Source organism: Macaca fascicularis, chromosome 4 (genome assembly GCF_037993035.2).
Source record: "Macaca fascicularis isolate 582-1 chromosome 4, T2T-MFA8v1.1".
Lineage (NCBI taxonomy): Eukaryota > Metazoa > Chordata > Mammalia > Primates > Cercopithecidae > Macaca > Macaca fascicularis.
In genome coordinates, this window is record NC_088378.1 from 70379280 (window position 1) to 70394170 (window position 14891).

General features: G+C 37.7%; 1 protein-coding gene across 9 annotated transcripts in view; it reads left to right on the forward strand.

The window, feature by feature from the left end:
* HACE1 (HECT domain and ankyrin repeat containing E3 ubiquitin protein ligase 1) overlaps positions 1 to 14891 on the forward strand; it is a 127319-nt gene that overhangs the window by 22729 nt on the left and 89699 nt on the right. For 4 of the 9 annotated variants that reach the window (XM_005552264.5, XM_045391283.3, XM_065543666.2 and 1 more), the window contains one exon: positions 5144 to 5275. The exons of the other annotated variants lie outside the window; for them this stretch is intronic. In XM_005552264.5, coding sequence (XP_005552321.1) covers positions 5144 to 5275 — 132 coding nt within the window. The remainder of the gene's footprint in view (positions 1 to 5143; positions 5276 to 14891) is intronic. 9 annotated transcript variants of the gene reach the window in all.

Genomic DNA, 14891 nt, shown 5'->3' on the forward strand with positions numbered 1-14891 from the left:
GTTTTTCACGTTATGAGTCATGCTTTTGGTATCAAGAACTCTTTGCCTAGCCCTCGATCCTAAAGATTTTCTCCTATCTTTTTTTCTAAAAGTTTTATGTTTCTGTGTTTCACATTTAAGTCTATGATCTCTTTCGAGTTACTGTTTGCATAAGATATGAGGCTTAGGTCAAGGCTTCCTTTTTTTTTTTCCGCCTGTGAATGTCCAGTACTAGCACTGTTTGTTGAAAAGGCTGTCCTTTCTGCATGAATGTGGTTTTGCATCTATCTCAAAAATCAGTTGGGCATATTTGTGTGGATCCACTTGTGGACTTTCTATTCGTTCCACTGATCTGTGTGTCTCTACTAATCTCTCTGCTAATACCACACTGTCTTGATTACTGTAGCTGTAAGTCTTTTTTTTTTTTTTTTTTTGAGATGGAGTCTCGCTCTTTCGCCCAGGCTGGAGTGCGGTGGCACGATATCGGCTCACTGCAAGCTCTGCCTCCAGGGTTCACGCCATTCTCCTGCCTCAGCCTCCTGAGTAGCTGGGACTGCAGGCGCCCGCCACCTTGCCCAGCTAATTTTTTGTATTTTTAGTAGAGACGGGGTTTCACCGTGTTAGCCAGGATGGTCTCAATCTCCTGACTTCGTGATCCACCTGCCTCGGCCTCCCAAAGTGCTGGGATTACAGGCTTGAGCCACTGGTCCCAGCCTGTAGCTGTAAGTCTTAATAACAGGTAGAATAATTCCTCTCACTTTATTTTTCTTTGTCAGGATTGTGTTAGCCATTCTGATTCCTTTGCCTTTCCATATAAATTTTACAATAAACTTGTCTACGTCAACAAAAAAACCTTGCTGGAATTTTGATTGGAGTTGCTTTAAACTGATAGATCAATTTGGGGAGAATTGTTATCTTTACTATGTTGATTGAGTCTTTTAATCCATAAACACAGTATGTCTCCACACTTACTTAGGTCTTTGATTTTTTTCATTAGAATTTTGTACAGCACAGTCTGGGGATTTTGTGCATGTTTTCATAAGCATATAACTATTTCATTTTCTTTGGCATAATTGTAAATGGCATTGTATTTTTAATTTGAGTTTATGCATGTTCAGATGGAAATGCAATTGGTTTTTGTGTGTTAATTATGTGTCTTGCAATCTTGCTGAACTCGCTTATTAGTTCTAGGCGATTTTGGGCAAATTGCTTGGGATTTTCTACATAGACAGTCATGTTGTTGGCATGTAGAGACAGTTTTTTGTTTGTTTATTCATTTAGACAGAGTCTCATTCTGTCACGCAGGCTACAGTCCAGTGGCACAATCTTGGCTCACTGCAACCTCTGCCTCCTGGATTCAAGCAGTTCTCCTGCCTTAGCCACCCAAGTGGCTAGGATTACAGGTGTGCGCCACCACGCCCAGCTGATTTTTGTATTTTTATTTTTTTAATTTTTTAATTTTTTATTTTGAGTCGGAGTCTCGCTCTGTTGCCCAGGCTGGAGTGCAGTGGCCGGATCTCAGCTCACTGCAAGCTCCGCCTCCCGGGTTTACGCCATTCTCCTGCCTCAGCCTCCGAGTAGCTGGGATTACAGGTGCCTGCCACCTCGCCCGGCTAGTTTTGTGTATTTTTTAGTAGAGACGGGGTTTCGCCGGGTTAGCCAGGATGGTCTCGATCTCCTGACCTTGTGATCCACCCGTCTCGGCCTCCCAAAGTGCTGGGATTACAGGCTTGAGCCACCGCGCCCGGCCGATTTTTGTATTTTTAATAGAGACGGGGTTACACCATGTTGGCCAGGCTGATCTTGATCTCCAGACCTCAGGTGATTCACCTGCCTCGGCCTCCCAAAGTATTGGGATTACAAGCATGAGCCACTGCGCCAGGCCTTTATTTCTTTCTTTTCCAGTTTGTATGTCTTTGATATCTGTTTTGTGCCGTACTGCTTTATTAAAGTTTTCTTATAACTTATTACTAATTCATTACCAAAGTCTCTCTCAGCTTTATAAATATCCTCTTAATAGTATGCAGTACCTTTCATGTCCTTGATTATGTCTTGAAGGAGTCTCTTAAGGAGACTTCTGTGCTCTCTTGGCTGGGTTGGTTGATACCTAGGTCTGCTGCACAGTTGTTTGGAATGTCTCATCATCATCCTGGGGATTCCTTTTGCTTTTTTCTTGCTTTGGGTTCTCTGTTATATGGGTCTGATATCCATCTTTTCTGGTAAGTATTCTGTCATTCTGATAGAGCACAACCCTGACAGTTTCCTGAGAAAAAGTGTGCATGGGAGATGTGTTGCCATCTTGCATGTTTGATATGACTCAAGTCTTTGAGTCTGATTATGTGATTGACAGTTTAGCTGACAATCTAGACGAGACATCATTTTTCCTTAGAATTTTGAAAGCATTGCTTTGTTGTCTTCTTACTTTGTTTTGAAGTTTAGTACTATTTTGATTCTTGATTGTTTATATGAAATCTGTTTTGATTTTTCTCTCTAGAAACTTACAGAATCTACTTTGTCCATGGTGTTCTAAAATCCTGTGATTATTATATCTTGGTTTGGCTTTATTTTATCCATTTAGCTGGATAATATTGAGACCCTGTCAGCCTGGAAACTCATGTAATGGGAACTTATGAGAAATATTCGTAAATTATTACTTTCATGATTTCTTTTTCTGTCTTTTCTCAGTTTTATTTTTTCCCCAACTCCTGTTATTTAAACGTTAGACCTATTCACACTAGCCCTTTAATATTCCTACTTTTTCTCATTTCTTCATTTCTTTTATCTTTTTACTTTTAGGGAGACTTCCTCAATATTTTCTTCTAAAGCTTCTTTTGAGTTTGCACGTCTCTATCATAGTATTAATTTCCAAGAGTTTTTTTTTTCCTTGTTTCTTTCAAAAAATAGTATCCTTTTCTCATTTCAAGGACGCAATCAGTATGTTCTCTCTCTGACAGTATTAAATATCGTTTTTTCTTGAATATTCATGGTTCCTTTTTCCCCCTACTTTTTGCTTTAAAAAATTTTTGTATTTTGTCTTTCAAATTAGATGCGTTTATCAAATGTTTGGTGGAAATGGAAAAAGCTATTTGAAGACTGTCAGCATGAGTGAGGTTTGTTCACTAGGGCCTTCAGTGTAGGATGATCTCCTTGGACATTTGCCTCTTGGACCTTTCCAGTGTCGATCTCTTTAGGCATTTACTCTTGAGCTGGTCATACTCCTCAGAGAAGACTCTTCCAACTGCCCTGAAGATGTTAACAGTCTGTGTGCTGGATAGAGAAGAATGCTTTGTAAAATCAATATTCAGTATTTAAACTTGCACTTAATCTCCCCTTCTTAATGTGGTATTCCTGGTTCAGTGTGCCTGGTGTCTCTTACCTAGAGACTGTTTTCAAGCCTCTTGCATTCTATCTGATTGAGGAGGGGCCATTACTGGCCTTGCACAGTTGGGGAGGGTTAGAGAGATGAGGCTCTAAATCTTGTTAGATAAACTTTCAACCTCTTTTCAAAAGGTGCATGGTGCTTACTATTGATTCTTGAGCCTTTTGGGAGTCCTGTAATCTGAATCACATTTTTTTGGGGGGGTTTCTCTAATACTGGTGTAACATTCTGACAAGTCAACAAGTATAATCTGACAAGATAAAAAGCATCATCTATTTTCTTTGCTTCCAAAACTTGCTGTTCTCTCTGTATCTTTATGGATCTAGTCTTTAAGGAAATACTCTTTACTGTCATTTCTGTGGGGTTTAGGGAAGAAGTAGAGACTGATGCATGGATTAAACCTGCCATTTTAAAACAGGGATTTCATGATTTTCTTTTTAATGAAAAAAAAAATCATGTGAAAAATTAATGGATAGCATAGTCCAAAGTTTTAACATTGATTATCTTTGAGTGGTAGACTCATAGGTGTTTTATATATATTTTTATCCTCCTTTTTTTATTTATGCAAGATACATGTGTTACTTGTAAAATATAGGAAGTAAGGGAGATAGCATTGCAATGTTAATTACTTTTTAACTTAACGTTTGCTTCTGGGAAAGGAAAAATATCTAATACCTTTTCTCCAGAGACAAGCTATGCATAGAGTCCAGGATTATCTGAGAAGCAGAGTATTTGATGATTGGAAGCTTAGTATACTTACTATTTTGAACCATTGTGAGTTATTTTAAAACAATTTTTTTTTTTTTTTTGAGACAGGTTCTCACTCTGTTACCTAGGTAGGAGTGCAGTGGCACAATCATAGCTCATTGTAGCCTCAAACTCCTGGGCTCAAGGGATCCTCCCACCTTAGCATCCTGAGAAACTAGGACCATAGGTATATGCCACCATGCCCAGCTAATTTTTTTTTTTTTTTTTTTGAGACGGAGTCTTGCTCTGTTGCCAGGCTGGAGTGCAGTGGCACGATCTCAGCTCACCGCAACTGCCGCCTCCTGGGTTCAAGCGATTCCCCTGCCTCAGCCTCCCAAATAGCTGGGATTACAGGCATACGCCAACATGCCCAGCTAATTTTTTATATTTTAGTAGAGACAAGGTTTCACCATGTTGGCCAAGATGGTCGTGATTTGCTGACCTCGTGATCTGCCTGCCTCGGCCTCCCAAAGTGCCGGGATTACAGGCGTGAGCTACCGCGCCTGGCTGCCCAGCTGATTTTTAAATTTTTTATAGAAGCAGGTTCTTGCTACGTTGCCCAGCTGATCTTGAACTCATTTTATTCAAGCAATCCTCCTGCCTCAACTTCCCAAAATGCTGAGATTACAAACATGAGTCACCACTTCCAGCTGCATTGGGTTCTTGATTTTGAAATCTGTGGTAATGTAATCTGCATCTTGATACAGAAATTTTCCTCATATAAAACCTAGTTTCAGCTGTTTAGGAGGCTGAGGCAGGAGGATCACTTGAGCTCAGGAGTTTGAGTCCAACCTGAACAACATAGCAAGACCCCAACTCTAAAAAGAACCCCAAACCCATAAATAAAACTTAAACAAATTAAAAAAAGGAAAAAAATTACATGGACTTAAAATACCTTTAGTTTTAAACCATTACATGGACTTAAAATGCCTTTAGATTTGCATGAGCAAGTCACGTTCAGCTAAGAAATAACATTATTTTGCTGTTTTTATATAAAACACTACTACACAAACGTTAAGTAACTAAATGGCTTCACAGATACACTGGCTGGCTGTGAATGGGCGGACAGAACTACTCCATGACCTTGTGCAGCATGTCAGTGATGTTGATGTTGAGGATGCCATGGGGCAGACAGCACTGCATGTTGCCTGCCAGAACGGTCACAAGACGGTAAGTTCAGCCATGAGGACTTTAAGCTGCATGTGTTTGTTTTTTAAAATTGAACTCATGAAAAGTTTTTCACTGTGCATGTTTGGGAACATGAAGCATAATAGCAAAATCTTATTTTCTGCATCTTATGGACTTTTTCTTTTTTGAGACAGGGTCTCACTTTGTTGCCCAGGCTGGAGTGCAATGGTGGTATCCTAGGTCACCGCGGCCTTAAACTCCTGTGCTCAAGTGATCCTCCCACCTCAGCCTCCCGAGTAGCTGGGATTACATGTGTGAACCACTGCACCTGGCCCATATGGACTTCTGATAAATATATTGTGTATGGTTAGAAGAAATAGAAAATAGTGCTTTCGGGCTGGGAGCCGTGGCTCACAGCTGTAATCCCAGCACTTTGGAAGGCTGAGATGGGTGGATCGCTTGAGCTCAGGAGTTCAGCCTGGGCAACGTGGCGAAACCCCATCTCTATTAAAAATACAAAAAAATTTAGCTGGGTATGGTGGCATGCACCAGTAGTCTCAGCTATTCCAGAGGCTGAAGTGGGAGAATTGCTTGAGCGCAGGAGTCAGCGGTTGCAATGAGCCAAGACTGTGCCACTATACTCCAGCCTGGGTGACAGAGTGAGAGCCTGTCTCAAACAACAACAACAACAAAAACAGGAAAATAGTGCTTTTATGAAAATAGTGCTTTTATATGTGCTCAAAATATTTGTAATTTGCATTTTGATTTTATTTCCAATTCATAGGTTTTAATAACCGAATATACTAAATTTTTTAATGTCATGTATTCACACTTAATTTTAACATTTATAATGTTCATTCTGTTCTCAGTTTTAGCAAATAAAACTTCATATTTTATTTTATCTTTTGCCATTAAGCCTCAATTTTGAGGATTAGGTAGTGAGGAAAGTGAGCAATGACACTGGTTAAATAGTATGAGTCAGGTTATCGTATTTTTCTACTTGGATTGTGTGTGGTCCAAGTAACAGTTGTTTTCTTTCTTTCTTTCTTTTACTTTTTTAAATTATTTATTTATTTATTTATTTTTTGAGATGGTGTCTCGCTCTGTCACCCAGGCTGGAGTGCAGTGGTGCGATCTCAGCTCACTGCAAGCTCCACCTCCCGGGTTCACGGCATTCTCTTGCTTCAGACTCCTGAGTGGCTGGGACTACAGGCATGTGCCACCACGCCCCGCTAATTTTTTGTATTTTTAGTAGAGATGGGGTTTCATCATGTTAGCCAGGATGGTCTCAATCTCCTGACTTCGTGATTCACCTGCCTCGGCCTCCCAAAGTGCTGGGATTACAGGCGTCAGCCACCGTGCCTGGCCTCTTTCTTTCTTTTTTTTTTTCTTTGAGACAGAGTCTCACTCTGTCACCCAGGCTGGAGTGCAGTGGCACGATCTCAGCTTAGTGCAACCTCTGCCTCCCAGGTTTAAATGATTCTTGTGCCTCCCAAGTAGCTGGGATTACAGGTGTGCGCCACCACACCCAGCAACTTTTTGTATTTTTAGTAGAGATGGGGTTTTGCCGTGGTGGCCAGGCTGGTCTTGAATTCCTGGTCTCAAGTGGTCTGCCTGCCTCAGCCTCCCAAAATGCTGGGATTACAGGTGTGAGCCACCGTGCCTGGCTATTTTCCTTCTTACTCTAGGTTTCTAAAATCATGCATTTGTTTTAGGATGGTGCTCGCCTGTTATTCCTGTGTCCTGACATTTGGCTTTTGAAATTGCTATTTCTCTCTCATTAAGAGAGTTTACTGCCTTATATAAAGATTGAAAGTTAAGATTTTAGATTGAGTTTCTGCTTTGCTATAATTTTCTACCCTGTTTATGTTTTTAATTTTTTTTTTTTTTTTTAACATTTAACATTATTGGTAATAGAATGTACAGGTGTGTGCCAGTAGTCTCAGCTACTTGGGAGGCTGAGGTGGAGAGGTCAAGATTAGGTAGAGAGATCCCTTTAGCCCAGGAGTTGTGGGTCATAGTGCGCTATGCTGGTTGGATGTCCACACTAAGTTTGGCATGAATATGGTGACCTCTCAGGATGCCAGATTGCCAGAGAGGTGAACCAGACCAGGTCAGAAACAGCAAGTCAAAACCCCCATGCTGGTCAGTTTGTGGGATCATGTCAGTGAATTGCCACTGCACCTCATCTCTTCAAAAAAAAAAAAAAAAAGCATGTAATTTATTTTCTTGCTGACCATAATAACAATGAAATCAACTCAAAGCAAAGTCTGTACCAGTAGCTACAAGGATACAAAGTTTGTTTATTTATTTTTATTGCAAACTTTCCGAGTCTTATCTCTTGTTGGGAGAAGGGAGAATTCCTAGTGGAATCTGGACTTTCATCTCTTCAAACACTTTTTCCTTAACCTGATTTCAGGATGTATGATCACAATTCACAGAATATTGGACTTCTTCAAGATAGTAGACAAAGGTTGACATTGTCTTATGGTCTTATGTTTAATATGGTGTTGAAAAAGTGGAGGGATATAGGATCCTTTTTCTGTTTCCTGGAATTTTTTCTGAACAGCATTGTTCATTTGTATTTTTTGTCTTTTATCATCTGAAAACCAATGCAGTGTTTTCAGGTATATTCTTCTCATTAGTTTTTACTACTTAGAGTCAACATTATTAAATTTAAAAAGTATTCTATATGGAAAAAAAAGACGTGAAATGTCCTAATCTTGAATGACCCAGGTTTTTAAGGCACTATTGCGTATTAGAGAATGAGTCTAGCCAATAGCTCTCACAGGACAGAAGAGCACCTACTTTAATATAAACACCCTTTGCTATAACGGATGAGCAGAGTGTCATTTACTAAGACTTGCATACCCTACCTGTTGCCCAGGAACTTGGATAGGAAAATACTGGGATTCAGATTAGAAAAAGATCTGTAAAAGCTAATTTTAGCTGCTTTGAACCAGTACAGAAGCAAGAATTACTAAGAAAACCTTGTTCAAAACATGTGCATTACAGGCTGCATTAAAAATTTAGAATTGCCTTCTGAAGTTACTGAAAATTAGGTGGTATAAGTATAATATACTCCATATGGTTTACAACCTAAAGCAAATGTGGTAAAGTAATGGAGAATTCCTCATAGTCAGATGCCTTTGAACAATTATATTCTGAGAAGATTTATAGGGAGCCTGACTTCATTGTGGTGATGAGTTTCACAGAATGAGATTTTGCAGACAGAGTAGAGGAGGAAGGGTAGAAAAAGTCATGTTGACTTGTGGTTGGTTGTAATGGCCAACGGGATTCATAATAGTTGGTCAATTATAGTTACCCGCAATGATCATATACAGGTAAAGGGAATGCTTAGGACTGATTATTTTCTGAATCGTTATCTACGATGATCATATAAATGTAAAGGGAATGCTTAGCACTGATTATTTTCTCAATCATTGTATGTATCTTTATTCCTTTTTCAATTAGGACAAAAGGGAATCTTGAAAAATTAGTCTATTTCTTTGCCTCCTGGCTGAACTATAGTTCTACAAATCTGTGTTCATAGTTGTGCTAATACTGCCTATTTCAGAATTACTCATATATTTCTGGGACACATTCACATCTCAGTGTATAAGCATTAATTGTTTTATCTTGAGTTTGATGTGATTTACTGGGCTATGAAATATGATGTTATTATAGGATAAGGGTTACTGATTTATTAAAAACCATTTGTATATCTTTCCATAAGTTGAACACTGAGTGTATAATTCTTTGTCAGGTATCCTAGTGACTCAGTGGCAAGTCAGTATGGCCTTTTTGTTGTCTCAGTAGCCACTTCTTCCATAAATTCTTTAAAAAGTCTTCAGAACTGATGTCCATGTAGACCTATACCAGTGCATGTAAGTTTCAATATTTTATTTTTAAGCTTAGGAGCTTACATAATTCTGATTATATATATTTTATAGAATAAAATAGAAAACTTTAAATGGGGAAGAAACTCCATTAAGAAATAAAGCACATCAGCTCTTTTCACAGAGGCATGGGTGATAAATCCTCTGAAATTCGCCTTCTCATCTCATTTTAGAGTAAATCTGAGGAGTGCATGAAAACATTTTGAGCAACTAGCTAAGCACCCTTAAACTTTGTAGATTATATAGCTAAATGCTATATTCTTGCTTCGGTGACAAGAAGTGCTTTTTCAAATTTATATTACATTTTTTAAGAATAAAAGATTTGGAAGAAAGATTCATTTTTGTCATAACTAAGAAATTGAGTAATCTTAATTATGATTTCATATAGATGCAGCTTTGCATTAGCGGTAAACATGATAAAGGTCTCATTTTCCTCTTGTTGGGAGGAAGTGGTTTGGGCGGTTGGAGAGTGCACTCTGTTTTTTGTCATTGTAGCATAATAGCACCGTGATTTTAAACTACTTCTATCCCTATTTAATAATGATCAGATGAAAGGAATCATAACAACTTCTTAATAATTTTATTTTTATGTAACTTTTCTTAGATCAACTGTTAAACTCCATTCTTAGCTGTATAATATCAGAATTCTGGTATGTCTTTGGATACTAATTTCAAAAAATCATTTCAAAGTTTGGTTATTCAACTGGAGATGATGTAATTTTACTGGTGATATAATTAAGGAAAATGTTGTGAACACTTTGGAAGGCATTTAACAGCAGTAATAACTACTGCTCTTATGATTGTTATTAATATGCATGATGTGATTCTGTAAAAGTACACAGATCAGTATCTAGACCCTTTATTCATTTATGCTTATACAAGAAGCTGGGCCTTGTTGATTTTTAATTTCAGTTTTAGAAAGTTGAGTAAAACCTAACACTGTTCCCTGTAGGTATAATTTATTAATACTCTTTGGACCATAAATTAAACCTAGTTTTTGGTAACTTTTTCTTTAAGATTTATAAATGTGTTGAATTGCCAAAAATGATTAACTGCAGTCTTTTCAGAATAACGTGGATTTAGAAACCGTAGAGAACTGTCAAATAGTTCAGTCTAAAATTCTGTAAGTTAGATTACATGGCAGGATTAGTTAGGGACTAATTTGTAATTTATTTAAAAATAAATTTCATTTTTATCAGAATAAACCTTATTAAGTTTTTGTAACTAAATACAAAGCTTCACAAACAATAGAAAATGATAGTTGAACCCTTCGTATAATAGACTATATTAGATAGAACTGACTGCATTTTTTAACTAAAATCATAGATTTGTTAAGAAACAGTGCTCAACCCTACATTCAGTCAGCTCTCTTGGTGTCTTTAGCCAGCTTCCAAGTTTTTCATCCATTACTGGACAGCCGTGCAAACTTAATTGAAAACATTTTCCAGACATTAATTGGATTCAGCCTTGAGGCATAAAGGTAGGTAGCCTAACATTTCAGAGTATATTTCTAGGGTCAGAGTAATTGTATTTATTCTAATGCTAGAATTCTCCTTTAATCCTTTCTAAGAAGTTGAAGCAAATAGTAGAAAGTTCTCTTACCACTGTTACTTTTATAACACAACTGGATGATAATGATTTTTACTGGATACATCGTAAGAGTTCAAAGTTCTTAATAGGTGAAAGTGGACAGGTTTCTAGAAAAGATGTGTGTAAACCAGTCACTGATTAGTGAGTTGGGAGTTTTACTTAGTGTATAAGCTATTTGTGCATTGCCATAACTCATGTCATCAGAATTATTTTTAATTAAAAAATTAAGTAAGGACACTTTGTTGTTTGGTCTCCTTTTAGCTAGTGATAATACCACAACTTTGATTTTTACTTAGAGTTTTATTATTGAATATCTATTCCTTTTTACTTTGATCAGTGTTTTGAGAGTTGACATTGATAAAGTAGGGCTGCCCTGGATTTCTTGCTTTGTAATTTATCAGTGTATTGGGCACAGGTGGTCTTGGTTAGTCACTGCCTTCAATTAAATGACTTGAGATTGACCTACACATTAGGTTTGTACGTTCGTTTTACTCAGGATATTGTTTTATCACTTGAAAGGTTATGAAGTCTGTTGAAATATGTCATTTCTTCTTAAGGCTCTCTTGAAGGCCATATGAAAATCCCCTATGCTTTTCTTTTTCGGTTCCTCCACAATAGTTTCTTATCCTGTAAGGAGGAGGGAGTCCCATTCTAGATAATCAATGACTAGAATAGTTTTTTTGGTGGGTAGAGAAGGGGCAGAATTGGGCCGGGAATTTGCAATTCTAAATTTTTTAAAAAGTGTGCTTTGTCGATCCAATTTTGGGCATATAGTTCTTAAAATTATGTATATTAATGTAGTGTAGCTCTTAAAATTATATTAATTTGAAAAATACATAGGTAATCAGCCATCAGTCACATATTTATGTTGGCATGCTTTTACATGTTTACATTTAGTAAATTGTAAGCTACTGCACTTAATTTTAGCAAGTAAATGAGAAGCCATATAATTTTAAAAATAGAAGCTGTGACCATCATTGTAAATCACAATTGTTAGGTTTTTTGGACTTCATGGCTTATAGATTAGTGCAGTTTTCACAAAAGTATTTGTGGGATTTTAGGGGCAAGAAATTTGCTAAAATGAATTGAATCCAAATCATAGAAAATCCTGATTTATTTTTCTGGATAGCACTGATCACCATCTAGTACATTACAAATTTTGTTTATTTATATCTTGTCACTTTATCTTCCCTTTCCACTATATACTTCATGAAGGCAGGTTTTTTTGTCTATTTTGTTCATTGTTTGAACTCGAGTATCTAGAGTAGGGCATAGCACATAATTTAGAGCAGTGGTCCCTAACCTTTTTGGCACTAGGGACCAGTTTCGTGGAAGACAAGTTTTCCACAGTTAGAAGTCGGGGGGATGGTTTCGGGATGAAACTGTTCTACTTCAGATGGAACTTACACCTAAATCTTTCATGGGCAGCTCACAATAGAGTTCATGCTCCTATGAGAATCAAATGTTACTGCTGATCAGACAGGAGGCAGAGCTCAGACAGTGATGTTCACGTGCCTGCCACTCACCTCCTGCTGTGTGGCCTGGTTCCTAACAGCCTGGGGATTGGGGACCCCTGATTTAGAGTAGTGTGTAACACACTATCTAGAGGAGGGCATAGTACATAATGGGTATAGATTTTTGTTGAAAGATGGTAGAAACTGGTGGACAGTGTCCAGGTTCTTGGCATTTTGAACAAAGAATTGGACAAAGTGCACAAACAAGTAAAGAATGAAGCATCAAAAGCAGGTATTTATTGAAAACAAGTACACTCCACAGGGTGGGAATTGGCCCGAGCAGCTGCTCAAGGGTTTGGATACAGAATCTTCTGGGGTCTAAATACCCTATATACGTTTCCCATTGGCCACTTGGCATTCACCTCATGTAAATGAAATGGTGGCCTGCAATCAATCAGAGGTCACACCCCTATGCAAACATCTGATTGGTTGTGGGAAGCAACTCATCAGAGGCTAAAGTGAAGTTAGGAAGTTGCACTTCTGTGCAATTGAAGACTTGGCCCTCAGTCTGATTGGTTGCACATAGCTACCTTCAGTTAGTCTGACTGGTTGCTATGTGCAGCCAATCAGAGGTTGGTTGCTATGTGCAACCAATCAGAGGCTGAAGTGAAGTTACAGAGTTACACTCCTATGCAAACATCTGATTGGTTGCTTTTTGCAACCTATCAGTGGTACTTTCAATTTCCCATCTGCCTCGCAAAAGAGGTGGGGGTTTGAAAAAGGGAGTAGTCTCTGGTCCTTTTGTTACTTAGGCGTGGAAAGTTAGGGTTTTCCTTTCAATTTATTTCTGGAAAGTCAAGGTGAAATGGCCTTAGGTTCCCTGCCTCCAGACCCTATTCTTCTGCCTCAAAACCACTCAAATGCAGTATCATTTTGATCAATATATTCTGCCATTTTCTTTGCATTTCTAAATGTTTGTCACTTTTTTCCTTTTATATCTTTAAGTGGAGTATATATTGATAGTGCTGATTCTTACAAGAGGTTGTATCCATTTGTATCTATTGCTAAATATCTCCTTTTGAGAATCCTTAGGGATTTTAAAAGTTTAATCTAGAATTTATTCTCTTGAATTATGTTGTGCCTTATGCTTTGATACAATTTAAAACTCTCAGGTAGTGTTGTTTCTTCAAGAACTTTTATGTATTTATTTTAACTTAATAAATGCTCAGAGTACATTTTCTTCTACCTAAGTTTTAACCTTTGGGCACACATGAACAGTTTTCACATAGTTGAAAACATTGATTATCTTGTAGCACTTTGGAAGAGTGTATGTGGAGTCTTGAAACTCCGTTGTTAAATTCCAGTTGTTAAGACCAGGCAATAAATACCTCATTACAGTTCTATATACCTATTTGTCATTCATGATATCTCAATATCGTATGTGTGTGTTGTCAACAAGAAAATAATTTGTTATTGTGGTTAGACCTTTTGCTTTACCACTGAAATATTGTTTCTCTGGATTATTTGAGAATGAGAATCCATTTTGCACACTAGTGTATGTCCAATTAAGGAGTAGTAAGAGACTCAGGAGGGCTCACCCTCCGAACAAGGCTCAGTAGAAACAGCCAGAATAATAATAGGATGGGTTAGATAAGTGTTAACAGCCTCTGTCCCCTCGCCTAACACTAATTAGACCTTCCTTATTCTCCTTACTACTCATCACTGTGCAGTCTGCTAATTGTTGAGGTGAGTACATTTTAAGTTCCTTCTGTACTTGAATTATCTTTACTTGCTGTCCTCAGATAAATGACTGGAGAGTTTTTTAAAACTGTGATTCAGATTGTCTGTGACTTTCTAGCAGCTTTTCTTATTATGCCATTTAATCAATAATTGACTGAATTTTGCATTTTCCTTTCCCTTCCTGTTTAGAGCTTTTTCAAAAAGAAAACAGCAAGCAAACATCTTTTTTTTGTTAAGTCACAAAGATAGATGACTTTGCACTCATTTCAGTGCTGCAAGGCAATTTTTTATTCTTTCAAATTCCTTTATACATTTTTATTCTTATTCTAAGGGAAGTAGGTTTTTCTGTTTTTTGATTTTTATTTTTTATTGGGGGATTGGAGGAACATTTTATCTGCAAGTGCAGCTATTGAAAACTTTACTAAAAATATGTTTCTTTTAATAGTTGCATATTTTGAGGATCTTAATTGGGCTTTTTTTTTAAAAAAATAGAAAAGTAGAAAGATTTATGAATGGAAAATAAAATACTGGAGCAAGTAACTTCCAATTTGTTTTATTTTTTTTTTTTGAGACAGAGTCTCTCTCTGTTGCCTAGGCTGGAGCAATGGCATGATCTTGGCTCACTGCAACCTCTGCCTCCCGGGTTCAAGCGATTCTCCTGCGTCAGCCTCTGAAGTAGCTGGGATCACAGGCACCCGCCACCATGCCCAGCTAATTTTTGTATTTTTGATAGCGACGGTGTTTCACTATGTTGGCCAGGCTGGTCTTGAACTCCTGACCTCAGGTGATCCACCTGGCCTCCCAAAGTGCTAGGATTGTAGGTGTGAATCATTGCGCCCAGCCTCCAATATTTTAATCAAGTGTTTCTCTCTCTTAAAAAAAATTAATGTCTTTGTAGGATGTATTAAAAGTCATGGCAAGAACCACAATTACTTTTTTCACCAACCACATACAAGGTTTATATTGTAAATCACG